At 37.0% G+C, this 16,300-nt stretch overlaps 1 protein-coding gene across 1 annotated transcript in view; it reads left to right on the plus strand.

Annotated features, from left to right (window-relative positions):
- LOC112046646 (suppressor of lurcher protein 1) overlaps positions 1-16,300 on the plus strand; it is a 412,265-nt gene that overhangs the window by 242,332 nt on the left and 153,633 nt on the right. The window contains exons 9-10 of the mRNA XM_052883831.1: positions 4,237-4,359; positions 6,511-6,582. Coding sequence (XP_052739791.1) covers positions 4,237-4,359; positions 6,511-6,582 — 195 coding nt within the window. The remainder of the gene's footprint in view (positions 1-4,236; positions 4,360-6,510; positions 6,583-16,300) is intronic.

A 16,300-nucleotide genomic window follows, 5' to 3' on the forward strand; every position in this document is an offset into this window, starting at 1 on the left:
GAGAGCTGATAGCAACTAGATTATTTATTACATGCGATAATTTTCCATGTAACATCAGGTGATGGATGTATTACTATTACGAAAAACATCAATCATCGAGATCGAATCAGAAATAAGGAGATCCGTACAAGAACTAAATTTACTGACATAACTCTACGTGTCGCGAAGTTGAAGAGGCAATTGGCAGGGCACATAGTTCGAAGAGCCGATATACATTGGGGTCTCGAGGTGTTGGATGATGATGATGATGAGGATGATGATGATGATGATGATTGGTTACAAAAAACTATCAAATATAGAAAATGATAAAATCTTACGAAATACAAAATACAGAACGTAATACTTAGTTATTCCTTAGCTTGACAATAAACATAGGTAATACCATTATACCTCAAGTATATGCTTAGGTATGTAGGTACTACAATGGTACAAAATACTTAATCGATTACAGTAAAAAATTAATCTACGAACAGCAAAAAAAGACAACAATAGACATTGTTTCCATAGGCTTTGTTAAATTATAATTTTTCGCTATTCAGCGCCATTCAATTTTATAGAACCACTATTTCCTTTCATACATACAAAATGAATTATTCCGTAGCAATATACTTTGAAGCCGCCATTTCATTGTAAGCGTTCGATCGATGATTGAGGAATCGAGTATTCTATTCGTGTACCAGTCCTTAGTAATAGTTCGCTGCTAAATTAATAATGCCTTCGGGTACAGTCGAGTTGCGAGTGACTTCAAATCGATTTTGTGCTCATTCATTTTCAAATGTCGAGTTTTCGTGGAAAATGGAATCGTAATTTGGTAATCGTTTAGCATTAGCTATATTCTATTTTTACCCGATTACGGCGAAGCCAAAAGGAAGGGTTATGATTTTGGCAGTCTATGTATGTATGTTCCACCGTAGAGCGTAAACTAATGAACCGATTTTAATGAATAAGGTGTCAAAATATTCAAGTAATAATTGCGAGGGTGACATAGGTTATATAAATGTTTTAAAAAATATATATAATAGAATTTAAACCTGATATTCTTAACTCTTTAACACTTTTTTACATAGTCGGGTTATAGTTGCAGTGGTAAGGTGAAACCGAAACGTGTGCGTCAGTAAAACAGAGACACGATTATAAGTTATTATTATCTATCAGTGATTGGTTGCTAACTTACAGTTTTTTTGTTATTTAATTTACACACACAAACGCATTTGTGCTGTCATCTTACTACTACAACCAAAGCTTAAACGTCTTTCAAACGTAGAACACCTTTTAATCTTAATAGTTATTACAACGTCGGCCGTGGCTAGCTAAGGCGATTTCGCGTTCCGGTACGATTCCACGTAGATAGCGTCATAAGTAGAATCTATACTCTATTGTAATATATAAAGCTGAAGAGTTTGTTTGTTTGTTTGCGCTAATCTCAGGAACTGCTGGTCCGATTTGGAAAAATATTTCAATGTTAGATAGCCCATTTATCGAGGAAGGCTATAGGCTATATATTATCCCCGTTTTCCTACCGGAACGGGAACCACGCGGGTAAAACCGCGCGGCATCAGCTAGTCACGGATGTAAAGCTTCAGGATTTTAGGACTTTATGTTCTGTGGGTAGCATAACTAAATAGTTGTTCCCCTTCCAATTTACTTTACCCCACTTTCATCTTAGACTGCATCGTCACCAGGTGAAATTGTAAAAAGAGCTAACATGTAATAGAATCAAAAAAAAATGCTGTAGTGCAAAAATGCTTTAAGGTGTTGACGATATCACTTATGGGAGCCGAACTGCATAATTTATATTTTTTTAACTAAATATTAAAAACTTTTTATGTTTTCATAAAAAGTAATTCAAATAATTCCGATCATCAATGTAACACACGCCTTTATATATTCTTGCATTTTAAAATTTTAAAGTTTGGCCACGTAATTTTGGCAAAGTAAATACATCTCATCTCGCAACTTCAGTCCCGTCGTGACCACGATCCATGCAACTGGGTCGAAATATCGACATTCTCGAATATCGAAATCTCGTCTTATTATCGTGGTATGTACCCGTTTAAATAACATTCATAATAAACAACCACGAAATAAGTTTAAAATCATAAAGTAAATAATAATATTAATTTAAGAACATGTTCTTTAAACATTTGTAATTAATTTTCGGTAAAGAATGTAACCAAGTGTTATGGAAAATACCCTCAAGCACCCTGTATATGTTTTTTCTGCAACTCAAAAAAAATCCAGACGGTAATAGGAAAGCAATCTACAGGGGTGACCTAGTGTGTGTATGCAAGTATTTCTCACCCTTAGCTAGACGTAACTTAGACGTAGTTCATTGACCCTAAGCCGCACAATAACGGTGAGGTAGCTACGTATTGAAGTACGGTCAGCAATCAAGTCTCCACTAAAGTGAACCGCAAACAAGCACGATTGGGTCCAATCTAGTTTTTCCCCTGGAACAAAGAAACTTAGTTCTACGTTCTTGTGTGTGTAATGAAGTCTTGTTAGTATATTGTACTAGCTGACTCCACGCGGTTTCACCTGCGTGGTTCTCGTTCCCATAAGAATATGGGAATAATATTTACTCTACCCCTTTTTAATTTTTTTTTTGTCCTATGAACCTTATCCTGACAAACATCAACAAACAATGTGAACTCGGTACAGTCGTTCACACGTAAGGGCTTGACCAAGGAAAGTATGGATTAATTTTTATATATATAGATTTCAGCCAAAACAATTCAGTAGTTTCGTGTAGGAGTAACAAACATACACACACTCACACTCGCCTTTATAATATTAATTTGATATAGTTATTGGGTTTTCCTTCGTTTCAAAAAATCTTACACCCTATCATAGTCTATCATCTAGTCATAAATATACACGAGAAGGCCTTTTTTAAAATTATTTTTGTGTCTCTCTTGTTTTATGCGGTACCTACAATAAAATTATAAATTCTCCTTTATAAATCTTTAGGAATTGAACAACAGTTTTTACAACGAAGTTATTATTCGATTTATTTAACACCCTAGCTGCAACTCTCCGATGCACACTCGATCATGCTACGTGACATGACATATCCATTGCACAATTTTCATTTCCGGTCGAGTTCTCATGTCTTACTTGCTTTAATAGCATATTGGACGTTACGAGAGCCAATATTTTGTAACCTATTTCAAAAAGATGGTGGGGGAAAAGGAATTTGCGGAAATGGAACGCTTTTAAGCTCTCTATAACTTGCTTAAAGACCTTGGCCTCACTAGAACGGCAGCAAGTAATTAGAAAGGGTATCCAAAGCTGCTCTAGTAGGATCTTATCAAATTTGACTAGGCAGGGAGAACGACATGAGCGAAGAAGGGGTGTGTTAGTTAACTATCAAGGACGTCCTTAACCCTACACCATCGGTCACAAGTCTGGGAATGTGCTCGGGTTTTCTCTCTCTGCCACACGATGGACCCGGCACCTGCTCGGTGAACCCATGGATTGCTAAGATATTTCGTCTCAAGAATAATATTATTTATTTGCAATACATGCAGTACAGTAGTATTGTACTGCCTTTTACATGGCGTACAAATTATGTTTTAGAATATTTCGTTATCAACCCATATTCGGCTCACTGCTGAGATCGAGTCTCTTCTCAGAATGAAAAGGATTCGGCTGATAATCCACCACGCTGGTTGCGGATTGGCAGACTCTACCCACAACATATACTTGAGAAAATTCTCAGCTTTCGTCAGGTTTACCCTTCATCGTTTGAAATACGTGATATTAATTTTTTCAAAATGCACGTAACTGAAATTTTGAAGGTGTAGGTTTACCCCGGACCGGATTAGACACTATGTCCTCTGCATCGAAGACAGAGGTCATATCCACTGGGTTATGCAGCTAAAGGTATTACTGTACTATAACTAAAGCCTCTGACTAGAACTAAAGTCACTGACATAGCTCAGCGAGTGGCGAAGCTGCAGTGGCAGTGGGCAGGCCACATAGTTCGAAGAGCCGATGGACGTTGGGGTCCCAAGGTGCTGGAATGGCGACCCCGCACCGGAAAGCGCAGTGTTGGTCGACCCCCCACTAGGTGGACCGAAGACATCAAGCGGGTTGCAGGGAGCCGCTGGATGCTGGCGGCTCGAGACCGTTTTGTTTGGAAGTCCATGCAAGAGGCCTATGTCCAGCAGTGGACGTCCATCGGCTGACAATGATGATGATGATGAACTAAAGCCAATTATTCCTTGTCTGCAGGGTACGAAGTTCTGTCAACGGGTCCAGCTCTGCTGCTACAGTTCACTGCTAACTCCGCCTCGCCGGGGCAAGGCTTCGCTGCCACCTTCCACTTCCAACCACCACCTGATTCCACGGCAGCAGGTACCAACTATTTGACTTCATCATCATCGGCCTTAACGGTCCACTACAGGGTCAGGCGTCCCTCCTTATAGGAGAAAGGATATGGAGCTTAGAACCACCACGCTGCTCAAATGCAGGTTGGCTGGTGATATGGTGATAATGTTTCTTTAACAACCACTATCAGATGTTAATAATAGTGACTGCGACTAACGCACGGGGTGCTGAGAATTTTAACCAGAAATTTTCTTAGAAGAAAGAAAATGTCAGTAAATCTTATAGCCCAACCCAGGATCTTGGGGTTCAATACCACATAGTATGACGTGACGGGTAGCAGCGAAACACCTCGAACACGTCCCAGGACTTGAGACCTTGGGTGTAGGGTTTATGCATTCTAATCCCTCATCCCTTTAGAATGCATAAACACTCACCTTCCCTGCCCGACATGTTCTTCATGCCCACACTAAACAACTTATGAACAATAATTACAACGCAATCATTATTAATAATTAAATCAAGTCATCAAATACCCTCTTATCTATACCAACACTGATAGTTGATAGAAAATAAATGTTAATACCACCCGTTATCGAGGAACTTTTAACAATTGGCCTATTGTGGACTAGCTGGACCAACTATGCAGAGACAAATTGACTGAGACAGAACCAATTTAGTAACTAGATAGGTAAACGAGTTTGGATTTGGGTTTGTTTGGTTCGAAAAAGTCTCAAGCAAAAATATATCTTAAAACATTAATGATAGAGTACTGTAGCCATCGTTATCAAGTGTTAGTGATGAAGCTGTCGTTCTAAGCTTCACGTCATTCCATCAAGGCATTGGGGGTCACACAACAAACCTCAAACTCAAGGCTGCTTCTCAAAAACATCTTGCTAAAAGTTAGTTTAACTTTAGTTAAAGGTATTTTTAGGTAAGTTAGCTTCATTAGCTCCAATTTATAACATCAAGAGATCAAGGTTTGATCTCGGCCTATTCCTATATCTATTTGTAAGAGTATTTCCGACTGATTGGAGGGTATTAAAGTCATATTTAAACCCTAAACATCATTACAGTAGGTCTGCCTATCTACTGCTGCTCTAAGGTACAAGTACATACAGTATTTTTTCTCTCTTAGTCTTAATGGAGAGCAGATAATTCTGCTCTCTACTATGAGGGTAAAAGTCCTTAATAATAAGACCAAAATTAGACTGATGATGGTGATATTAATTTCATAGTACGAGTTTGTATGGCAAGAGGGGCTGTATGCCGAGTGTTATTAGCACAGCATATGAATAGCGCTGGCGACCTTCCAGCCGGCTTAGAGTACTCTAATAGCTTATAACTTACTACTCGTATGTACCGTATTAAAACTTGCTTTATGTTTTGAGCAGGTATTTATTAGATCCAATATCGCACAACACACTGAGAAAAATTTCATGGAGCGGCATACCTACGTAAAATAGTAGTAAACCAGACAATATTACGCTTGTAGCCGGCACCATGCTGTATAATGGTACGGGTCAAGTAAAACTTTTACTTGAAGAATGCACCAGTCTTTTACTGTAAAAGACTGGTGCATTCTACGTATGTAGATATATTTGCAAGGGTGGCGTATCACTTATCAGTAAAGTATGGTGCATCCTACGTAAGTAAATATTTTACTCGCTGTGAGCTCGTAGTTACACCACATGTACCATATCTACATACGTACTAGGCACCAGACCTCACTAAAAGTAAAATAGTCTGTTAAATAAACTTTATTACAAACTAATCTTACAACATGAGTTTGAGATTCACTTTGAATATAGGTATGAAAATGAAAATGAAATTTATTAGATAATTATACAATGTAATAAACAAATTGTCTATTGTAAAAAGATACAATAAACGTATCAAATCAAGTTATAAAGTATTTGTTACCATAATATTATTCCAAGCATTTTGCTATCGTTTACCACAGCTCTCACTCTAAAACCGTTTTATTTTAATCTCAAAGGGATATTGGATCAGCGTCATCTATAGCTTGGAAAGCAAACTACATAGCTACTACGATGTTGAGCACCAAATAGTACACCAACAGCCTGCTAGGTGGCGCTGTATGAAATGAAAGCTTTGAAATTGTTTGCGGGAAAGGATACAAGATGGCGCACTTCTATAATACAATCTTTTTGTTTACAGATTCAGACCGGCTCCTGAAACTTAGTTTTGGAAAGGCGTTCGAATCTCTTGGGCCTGAAGTTAGCGCAACAAGTAAGTGGTAAATTATAATTTCAGATTAGAAATTTAGATTAGGATTATACACTGTAGAGAATTATAAACAACTGTTCTATAGGTATAAACTTAGAGAGAGATTTCCAGAGGAGCTACCAACAATTCTATTACAGCTAGGTACCAACCACTAAGGCTAAGGATAGAACAAAACAACAGAACAGAAAAAAAAGATTTTTCGCATAAGATTGTTCTTATGCGCCTCTTTTGCTTTACTTGTTTTTGTTTTATATATCTTAGAATACCTACTTAGAAATACCTACCTACTACTTACTTTTTTCTATGAAATATCGCGGTTGACTACAATAATTAAGCCTGATGGAAAGCAGTAATCTAAGTTGGAACGCGCTTCACCCTGGATTGAAGGTGTTCAAATTGTACCTACCTATCATGGCAATGCAATGAAACCGCTAAAATAAAGTGTGGTTGGTGGTAAGTAGATATTTTTTTTTTACAAGTAAGCCCTTGACTACAATCTCACCTGATGGTAAGTGATGATGCTGTCTAAGATGGAAGCGGGCTAACTTGGTAAGAGGAGGATGAAAATCCACACCCCTTTTGGTTTCTACACGACATCGTACCGGAACGCTATATCGCTTGGCGGTACGTCTTTGTCGGTAGGGTGGTAACTAGCCACGGCCGAAGCCTCCCACCAGCCAGACCTGGACCAATTAAGAAAACCTCAATCGGCCCAGCCGGGGATCGAACCCAGGACCTCCGTTTTGTAAATCCACCGCGCATACCACTGCGCCATGGAGGCCGTATTGAGTTATGAACTAGATCAAATAGTTATATACTTGCCAAACAAGCTTGATTGATACTCCATTGATTTTGTCTTTCGACAAACACCAACTTATACTTAGTTTTTTTAACTTGGGTAAAATGCTCAGCCGTAGCCACGATTGGTGGCCATATTACAAATATGGCCGAAGGCCGGTGTACAATAAACTGCGCGGCCGGAGGCCGTGCGTTTTTTGCACTTTCGTAAAATTCCCAGCTGTAGCCCCGAGCGGAGGCAATATCACAAACCCCCGGCCAAAGGCCGGTGCACAAATCTGATAAATCTATCAATAATGATTGGTTGTTCTATAATGACAGATCTTTGTGATAATGACTGTAAATTTGGTGTTGCCACACATCGTGATTATTAGTTTCTATTAACTTAAACTCTTTACTTATAGTAATAAGGCCGCCTTTGCATGCTAAGTTTAATTTATGTTTTTTAATGTTTCAATTTATAATTGTATTTTTGTGTGCAATAAAGTATTTCTTCTTCTTCTTCTTCTTCTCTTTTATAAGTTTTATACCTACTTAGTACTTACTTACTACAAAGTATACGCTTTGACCGAATAAAGGTAATCATTTACTTTGTTTGTACCTATCATGAAATGTTATTTTAAAAAACTCGATAGTTATTTGTGGTAAATTATTCTTAACCGCGTATGGAAAATTACAATTGAATATTAAATATTAATATCTATTTGGCCTTTATTCCTTTGTGCATTGCTGGCATGGCTTAATCACTCCATTTAACCATATTTTAATGTAATCAATATAATCATTATTATATCTGTTCCGAATGAATGGAGTCGATATGATACTATTACTATTAATTTGAAAGAATTGATATTTTTCCTTAAATCGTGCTACTTTTAAATGTAACCATCAAATAGTTAAATATCAAGAGAGGGGAACCATCCGGTTTTCCTCTCTCGATTCTCCTCTTAGATGAGAGAAGGCTAGATCTTAGATTTTAGAGACTAGAGACTTAGATCCACCACAGTGCAGTTAGCAGTCTTAGGATTATACAGGATAATATTGTTAGACTCTCATAGTGAGGGATCTAGAATAAATGTCCCATGTCTGTCTTTCCTCATTTTACCCTTGGGTATCCATAGAATAGATTTTCGAAATAATCAAATGAAATATAAGTAAACCGCAAACAGATTGACGCTTTCGAGATGTGGTGTTGGAAGAAAATGCTCAGGATTATATGGACTGCATTTTGGAACAACCCATATATTCTTGCTAAGCTCAAAAGTAAAACAATACTCTCTAAAACCTCTCCTCTCTCCTTTCTTTTATCTCCTCTTAAAGTTTATTCTAGAGTACTTCAAACACATTGCCAGGACAGACGGAGATAATCTGTAAAAAATGTTGTTATGTAAGGTAGAAGGAAAAAGACCGCGGGGACGCAGCCCGATGCATTGGTTGACCAGGTAGGTTCATTCAAGTCCATTGTCTACGGCGTTCTCCGAATAGCCGGAGATAGAACAAGATTGCACAAGATCTTAAGGGAGGTGGTCACGACCCTTACACACTAGTGGGGAGTTGGGGCCCCAACATCAATCGGCTCTTCGAGCTATATGACCTGCCTATTGCCACTTCAGCTTCGTGACTCGCATATAGATTTTGGTTCGTCTGCGGGTATCCTGATTTCTGATTCGATTACGCAGAGAAACTTTAAGCTTATCTCGCTCCATCGCCCACTGAGTGCTGAGCCTTCTAATAAGGCCTATACCTACTTAGCGACCAAGCCTCGGGTGACCTACGGATTCGAGAGAATACGTTATTAAAATAACAATAAATCAATTTCACACTGTTCATTTTTAAATACAGATAATAAATAAATTATAGACTCCGTGGATGCGATTATTCCACACGTTTTGCAATGTAAAACGTAGATATCCAGTATGATTTTATTTCATTTTAAAAGCTTTATAAAATGGATTAACCGTATTAAAATGATTCGAAGGTAGCAACGAATGATAAATTACACGTGACCGGACGATTGACGCATGCATTTTTGATTAAAACCCGCTGTAGCTGTAGGTTTAAACGGTTTAGGGGTCTATTCCCAAAAGAATTATTTAAATTATAAAATTTTTAGCAGACTTAGAAGTGATTACAAAAATAAGAAAACTAATGTCGAACAAAGTTTATGATTCATAACATTTGTCAGGACAACTTGAATAACAAATCAAACTGTAACCAAAATAATACCCTAGATTGGCAGAGAATGAGCTTGAGGGAAGTCACGCATTTGTGAACGATGTGTGTAGGGTTAAAGGATCCTTTGACTGTTAACAAACACTCCCCTTTTCCACTCAAGTCAGTCTCCCCGCCTATCCCAAGTAACCCATAAAGAATTACACAACAAGAGATGTGGACGGCTCGAACGCCACGAGCACACTGAAGCCGTCCGTACCGCAAGTCGTTGCAACGCGGCGATAACACAATTTACACAACTTCATAAATGGAAATCTCGAAAATATTCTAAATAGCGGACCGTGACTCGTTCGCGTGGAAATCTGTTTTCTACCTTTTTTCCTTGAAATTGCAACAGCTTTTAGACCTCCTTACTCGTAAGTCTAGTTCTCTAAACCTTATGCTAAAATAAATACCATAAGAACTTTTTTCTACATGAAAAAAAAATCTTATCGATATCGCTATCACTATCGACTTTCCATTCAAACTTTCAACCCCTATTTCACCTTTTTCTCTTTTTATTTTAGAGATAAAAAGTAGCCTATGTTATGCTCCAAGGTCCGATTTATCATAATTTAAAATTAATTTCGATCGGTTCAGCCGTTTAGTCGTGAAATGGTAACATACAGACAGACAGACATATACTTTAGCATTTATAATATTGAAGTATAGTTTAACAATTGTACATTTGGATAATCAAGGATTTGGACCCTTTCAACTACCTTCCAAGGACACCACGAACCTTAATAATATTATTTTCATTGAGAAAGAAAAAATTACATCTGAAAAATCTGACACAGACATCGAAGTTGAACTCGGTGTATACTAGTGATGTAATAATCGGAATCCCCTAGATAACGAATTATTTATGCGACAGCATTTTCCCTTCACTGAAAATGTCGACTTCACTCCCTGTTGGGGTTCGGCTTTGAAGCTTTAATTTAATTTCAATAACGATATTCGAAGCATCCATAAAAAAACGCAAAAAAAAATCAACTACATCTAAATCCAGGTCTGGCTGGTGGGAGGCTTCGATCGTGGCTAGTTACCACCCTACAAAGACGTACCGCCAAGCGATTTAGCTTTCCGGTACGAAGGAGTGTGAATGTCATCCTACTCCTAACAAGATTGCCCGCTTCCGTCTAAGATTGCATCATCACTTACCATCAGGTGAGATTGTAGTCAAGGGCTAACTTGTAGAGAATAAAAAAAAATCGAGCTAAAATTTACCCTTGGCATACTTCCGTGTCTGCATCAAATGAGCTGAAACTCGGGCCTAAACTATAGCAGCTTTTAGTATTAAATATTAACTCCATGCATTTCAGCGACTTTAAAATTTCTCAAGGATTTTTCCAAAGAAACGGCTTTGTATACGAACTATTTATACAGAACTGTTTTGTAGGTGTTGTATAAATATTTTTTTAAACTTGGCACCACAACAGGTTTCCACATTGTATATTGATCGTAAAATTTCTCTTCTTCGCGTGACGTCACATTTTACTTAATTCTTTCTTTCTTTCATAGACAATATACAAACTGAGTATGTGAATGCATTCAGGTTCCAGGTTATTTTTTATTTCTTTGCAATCAATGCCAAACAATCTTGGCATAGATTGTAAAGATATAAAAAATTCTATAAAACTCATAATTTATTTTTAATTTTTTTTCCGGGCCTTTCAAGGTCAATTATTTTAGGCACCCGCGGCTTTACAACCATTACAAACATATCTATATCTTAGTGCCTGTAAATATAGCCTATTTGAAAGTAATTTTGCCTAAATATATATGAAAATAAATCCATATATCCCTAAGTCACGCCATCACGCGTGAACGGATCGATTTCACAATTTTTTTTTGTGTTTGTTATTGTCAGGAGAAGGTTCTTATGATACAAAAAAATGCGCGGAAAATTAGAAAAAGGGGTTGGGATAGAGTAGGAGAAGGGTAGGGTAGTAGTAGGGTAGGAGTAGGGTAGGGGTAGTTGAAAGTTTACATCCAGTTTCACGCGGACGAAGTCTCGGGCGTCCGCTAGTTAAAAATAAAATCATCATATCGTTTTTCACTCAAACTTTTATTACGCAGTCGCGCTGTGAGATCTGAGAGTTTGGAAAGATATTCTACATCTTCAATGACTTCAATTAGTAAATGACGGTTACCTAGGTACCTTAATTTGAATTATTAAGACTAATTATTATCTTTTTATCAAATGACTCGTCTCCGAAAAGTGTTCATTTCTCTTCTTGTCTTTCAAGGTCACGTTAAGAATTTTGTACTATAAAAAACAACTCTTTGTTTCACGTTACTTTTCTCTAAACAATTTCCATAGTACAAGAAAATTTAACTCCATACAGCCAGATACTGTAGCACTCTGGAAATGCATTCCGGAAAATAGTGCCGGAATAAAACATCTGAGTCGCTGCTAAATAAATAAATAATCAGACAACTAGCTGCAACGCTGCATTAAACATGGCGGGGAAAGCTCAAGAAATAGGTTACGAAGGATTTTTACCTGTTTGAAATTACAAAGTATCGGAGCAAGAAATTGTTTGGATTAAATAAATCTGTCGGAAAACGGGTTGACATCAGTGTGCCTATTGGGAGTTTTCAATATTTTCATACTCTTACTATAGCGTTGACGTAAACGCGAATTTATATGGAATTGAAACAGTTGTGCAGTAGTGCCATGAGATGACGCTGTTTCAATTCCTTAGAAATTCGCGTTTACGTTAACGCGATAGTAACAGTATCAAACTGACACTAGGCCCTCAGAAGCGGATTTAAATGGCAAAACACTATTATTGAATGAAAGTACGTCAGGTCTAAAAATTCCCACCAAGAATGTTACCAATAAACCCTCGAATGGCACATAACCTTGAGTGAAGGTTGTAGTGTTAAAGTCATTCTCCCCGCCTGTACCAAAATAATAGGGTAGTTGACTCATATAAAATTTAATATAAACGATAATAATTTCGTGTAGTATATGGAATAAGGGGTCCAAAATATATCGATATTAATTAATAAAAGTTAATTTAAATATCACGATTTTTTTCAACATTTCCAAACGTCAAAAACGCTGTCGTCCATTTTGTGACGTCACTAACACACTTGATGTACCTACTAAACGTCGAAGTAATTGTTAAATAATATTTTTGTCAAACGCTTCTTTTGTATGGCATTTATCATAGTGACGTCATGAAACAGTTGAAATGTAGACTGTCATGGCCGACAGGCGTTTTGGATCGTATTGTCAAAACATATTAAAAAACTAAAATTTTCATTTAATCACATCTCGGAAAGATATAAAAAAAAATATTCAGTCTAGTAGAACGATAATGAACTATTTACTTACGACCATTTAAAAATAGGGTCAACTATTCATGAAGGACCAACTAAAGGATTCCAACTAAAGGTGTGAATGGAACGAATGTCGCGACAAGAATGAGCTAGGCCGCCCGAGCCCCGAGCAGTTTACCACTACTCCCCACCTAACTCACGGAACATTTCATACTATCTCGGCTCATGACGACAAGAGCCGACCTATCGAATGACTCATTCGTGCCGACAAATCTTTTTTATCGACAAACATATTTATTGGGACCAGGAACAAAATATTTATTCTTTTACTGTTCCAATTTTGTGTGTGTGATATTGGAGAGTCGGAAAAATTATGAACGTAGCGATTCATTGTGGTTTTGGTGGGACGTTTACCTTCATTCCAAGCCATTTTTCAGAATTCGTTGCAAACAATTGCCCTCGTAAAATAGTCCGGCAATATTTCTTTAACTATTTTGCAAAAACCGGCTAGGTTGTGAGTTTTTTAATAAACCAATTTACAACCTATACTTAAGCCATACTCGAGGAGTACTATTTATTAACAAATAAAATAAAAAAGAAGGGTAGAAAACGCATGTCATTTCATATTTTTTTTATTTTAAATTATGTATTGTTTTCTTAAAAAATATTATTCAAAACATTGAAACTATATCTAATTGTTTTAAGCTTATTAATAAATTTTATTCACATTAATTTAAGAACAAGTTAATTATAATTATTATTAGGTGTGATTTAACTACCGATTTATACCCCCATTTTTAATTTGTTTGCTGGTAAACCGTACTCCTGAAGTGTGGCTTTGGTATAAGTTGTAAATTCAATACTACAATGAAAACATAACGACATAAGCCCCGATTTTTGTGGAGCAAATTGATGGTTTGCATCGTCACTGAACAATAAAAACAAATAAAATTAATAAAATGTACCTCCTCAATACTACACACACGCACACACACACCCATATAAATAGTAAATGACATCGCAGTAAAGTGTTAACATGTCGAAACGTCAACAAAAAAAGTACACAATCTCATAACATTTCATACATATAAGCCGATGTTGAAAACTTCAACTAACTTTGCTCACTATTAAAACTGTCATTAGAGCCAACTAAAACATAACCAACTATGATCACGTTTCAGAAAGTTTCATAAACTATAGCCAATAGATAACCGGTGACCTTCATAACTTGGCAAACAGGCCGCTACCCGCTTTCTGAGCTTCTTTTGATCTGTCCCAATTCACTATTGTAGGCCATGTTCTGAATATTGATATACTAGCAACTCGCCCTGGCTATTGATGCATTGGGGAACAAATTATCAGACGTGATATAATCACGAATCATTTGTAGGGGTAGGCAAAGACCACTTGGCTATAGTACTAGAGTAGGGGCATGAACTGACAAACTTGCAACTTTTATACAACGAAAGTCTTGACGAAATTCATGACTATCAAAACGGTGAAAGTAAAAATCCAACAGTGTAGCAGGAATTATAAACAGCGATTGGAACACCATCCCTATCCAGCAGCAGCTCAGCTCACTATACAAGACTATCTTAAACGCCTGAAAAGAAAAACAAATGGAGCTGGATGTGTAATAATCCAATTTTAACAACAATATGAATGTCTCCAGTGAGGAATACTCATGACACATACCAACATCCAACCTAAAACCCATCTGCTCATAGTCTTTTTGACTGATTGCACGATATATATAATATTACATGCAACAAAGCTGGCGGCTCTAGACCGTTTTGATTGGAAGTCCATGCAAGAGGCCTATGTCCAGCAGTGGACGTCCATCGGCTGATAATGATGATGATGATGATGACATGGAACAAAAAAAAACGAAAGTCTGACTATCACAGTATCTTATTCTATTGTTTTAATTTCAAGACCCGACAAGACTGCGTCTGCAACTAAAAAAGTGAAGTCAACTTGCAAAATTTGAGTCTTCATTTTAATAAATTAGACACTTTAGCACTAAGTAAAATTTTCTCAAGAAACCAAGCTAAGACAAATAATTCTCTTTCTGTTCCTTATTCCGTTGGAGTGATCCTTAGTTTAATTGTTCTCGTACAAACAATACAGTGAATCGTTTTAATACACTTCTCTACTTAATAATTATTTCCCTTAGTAACTAACTTCAGTAATAGGAAGAGATTTTGAGAGACCTCCTTTGTCTTAAAAAAAGGCATCTGTGTAATAAAGAGTATTTGTCCTAAAAAAGGCATTAACTTTCTGTGTCACAAAGATTATTTTAATATTCTATGACAAGATAGTTTAGCTAAAATCTCATGATCCCTGATGTGAAGTGACGATGAAGATGATAACAGGGGTGTAACTACCGCCGTATCAGCCGTATCAATAATACGGCCCCCCCGGACTTACGTTTCAAAGTAAAAATAAAAAAAATGTATTCCACAATATCACTTAATCTGGCGCTTCCCGAAAAAAAAACATATATAAAATGCCTATTAGTTGCCGATGACACAAGTAAATAGTCTCTTTTTTTCGGGTTAAGCCAGATTTATATTTGTCTGACGTGTCGTGTCGTGACGCATTAGAACAGAATCGGGATCATACATTTTGTATGGTAACGTTTACGCTTGTGTTGTGACATGTCGCGATGGGTTCTGTTTGCCTAGTGGGAATTTTCAATATTTTCATACTGTTACTATCACGTTGACGTAAACAGTTGTGCAGTAGTGACACTAGATGGTACTGTTTCAATTCCTTAGAAATTTGGATTTACGTTAACGCGATAGTAACAGTATCAAACTGCCACTAGGCCCTCTGATGCGTCGCATATAAAATGTATGAAACCGATTATGTTCTGATGCGTCACAACACGACACGTCAGACAAATGTAAATCCGCTTTTAAAGCATGTTCCCAAAATTTGGAAACATCCTAAATAAGTTAAATCACTGTTATATTTATTTTAATCGAGTATTTTTGTTTTGTTCTTGAGAATTCAGAGAGAGAGAATTTAATTATAGTAATTAGTGAGAATTATTTACCGTTCATTTGGGCCCCTCAACTAATTTTGAAACAGGGCCCCTCCAAGGCTACGCCACTGGTTGATAGAAGCGAGTTTTCTAGAAGAGGTACCTACAAGTTTATTCTACCGAAATGAATTAAAAAACAAACAACTATCAACGATTAAACAAACAACCAAAATTACTTTGGAAAGGATTTGATGTGTATTTTGTTTGTATTGATTACCACAGAACTCCAACGTTTGTGATCAGCCCCCTAGCCAAGTAGCACGTTGATTCTCTTTCCACTTCTCGCTCCGAAAACTAGAAAAATGTATGGGAATGACACGTGACCTGTCGATAGTAAATGTCATTCCCATACGTCTTTTTTAATTCAGT

Source organism: Bicyclus anynana, chromosome 10, assembly GCF_947172395.1.
Source record: "Bicyclus anynana chromosome 10, ilBicAnyn1.1, whole genome shotgun sequence".
Taxonomy (NCBI): Eukaryota; Metazoa; Arthropoda; class Insecta; order Lepidoptera; family Nymphalidae; genus Bicyclus; species Bicyclus anynana.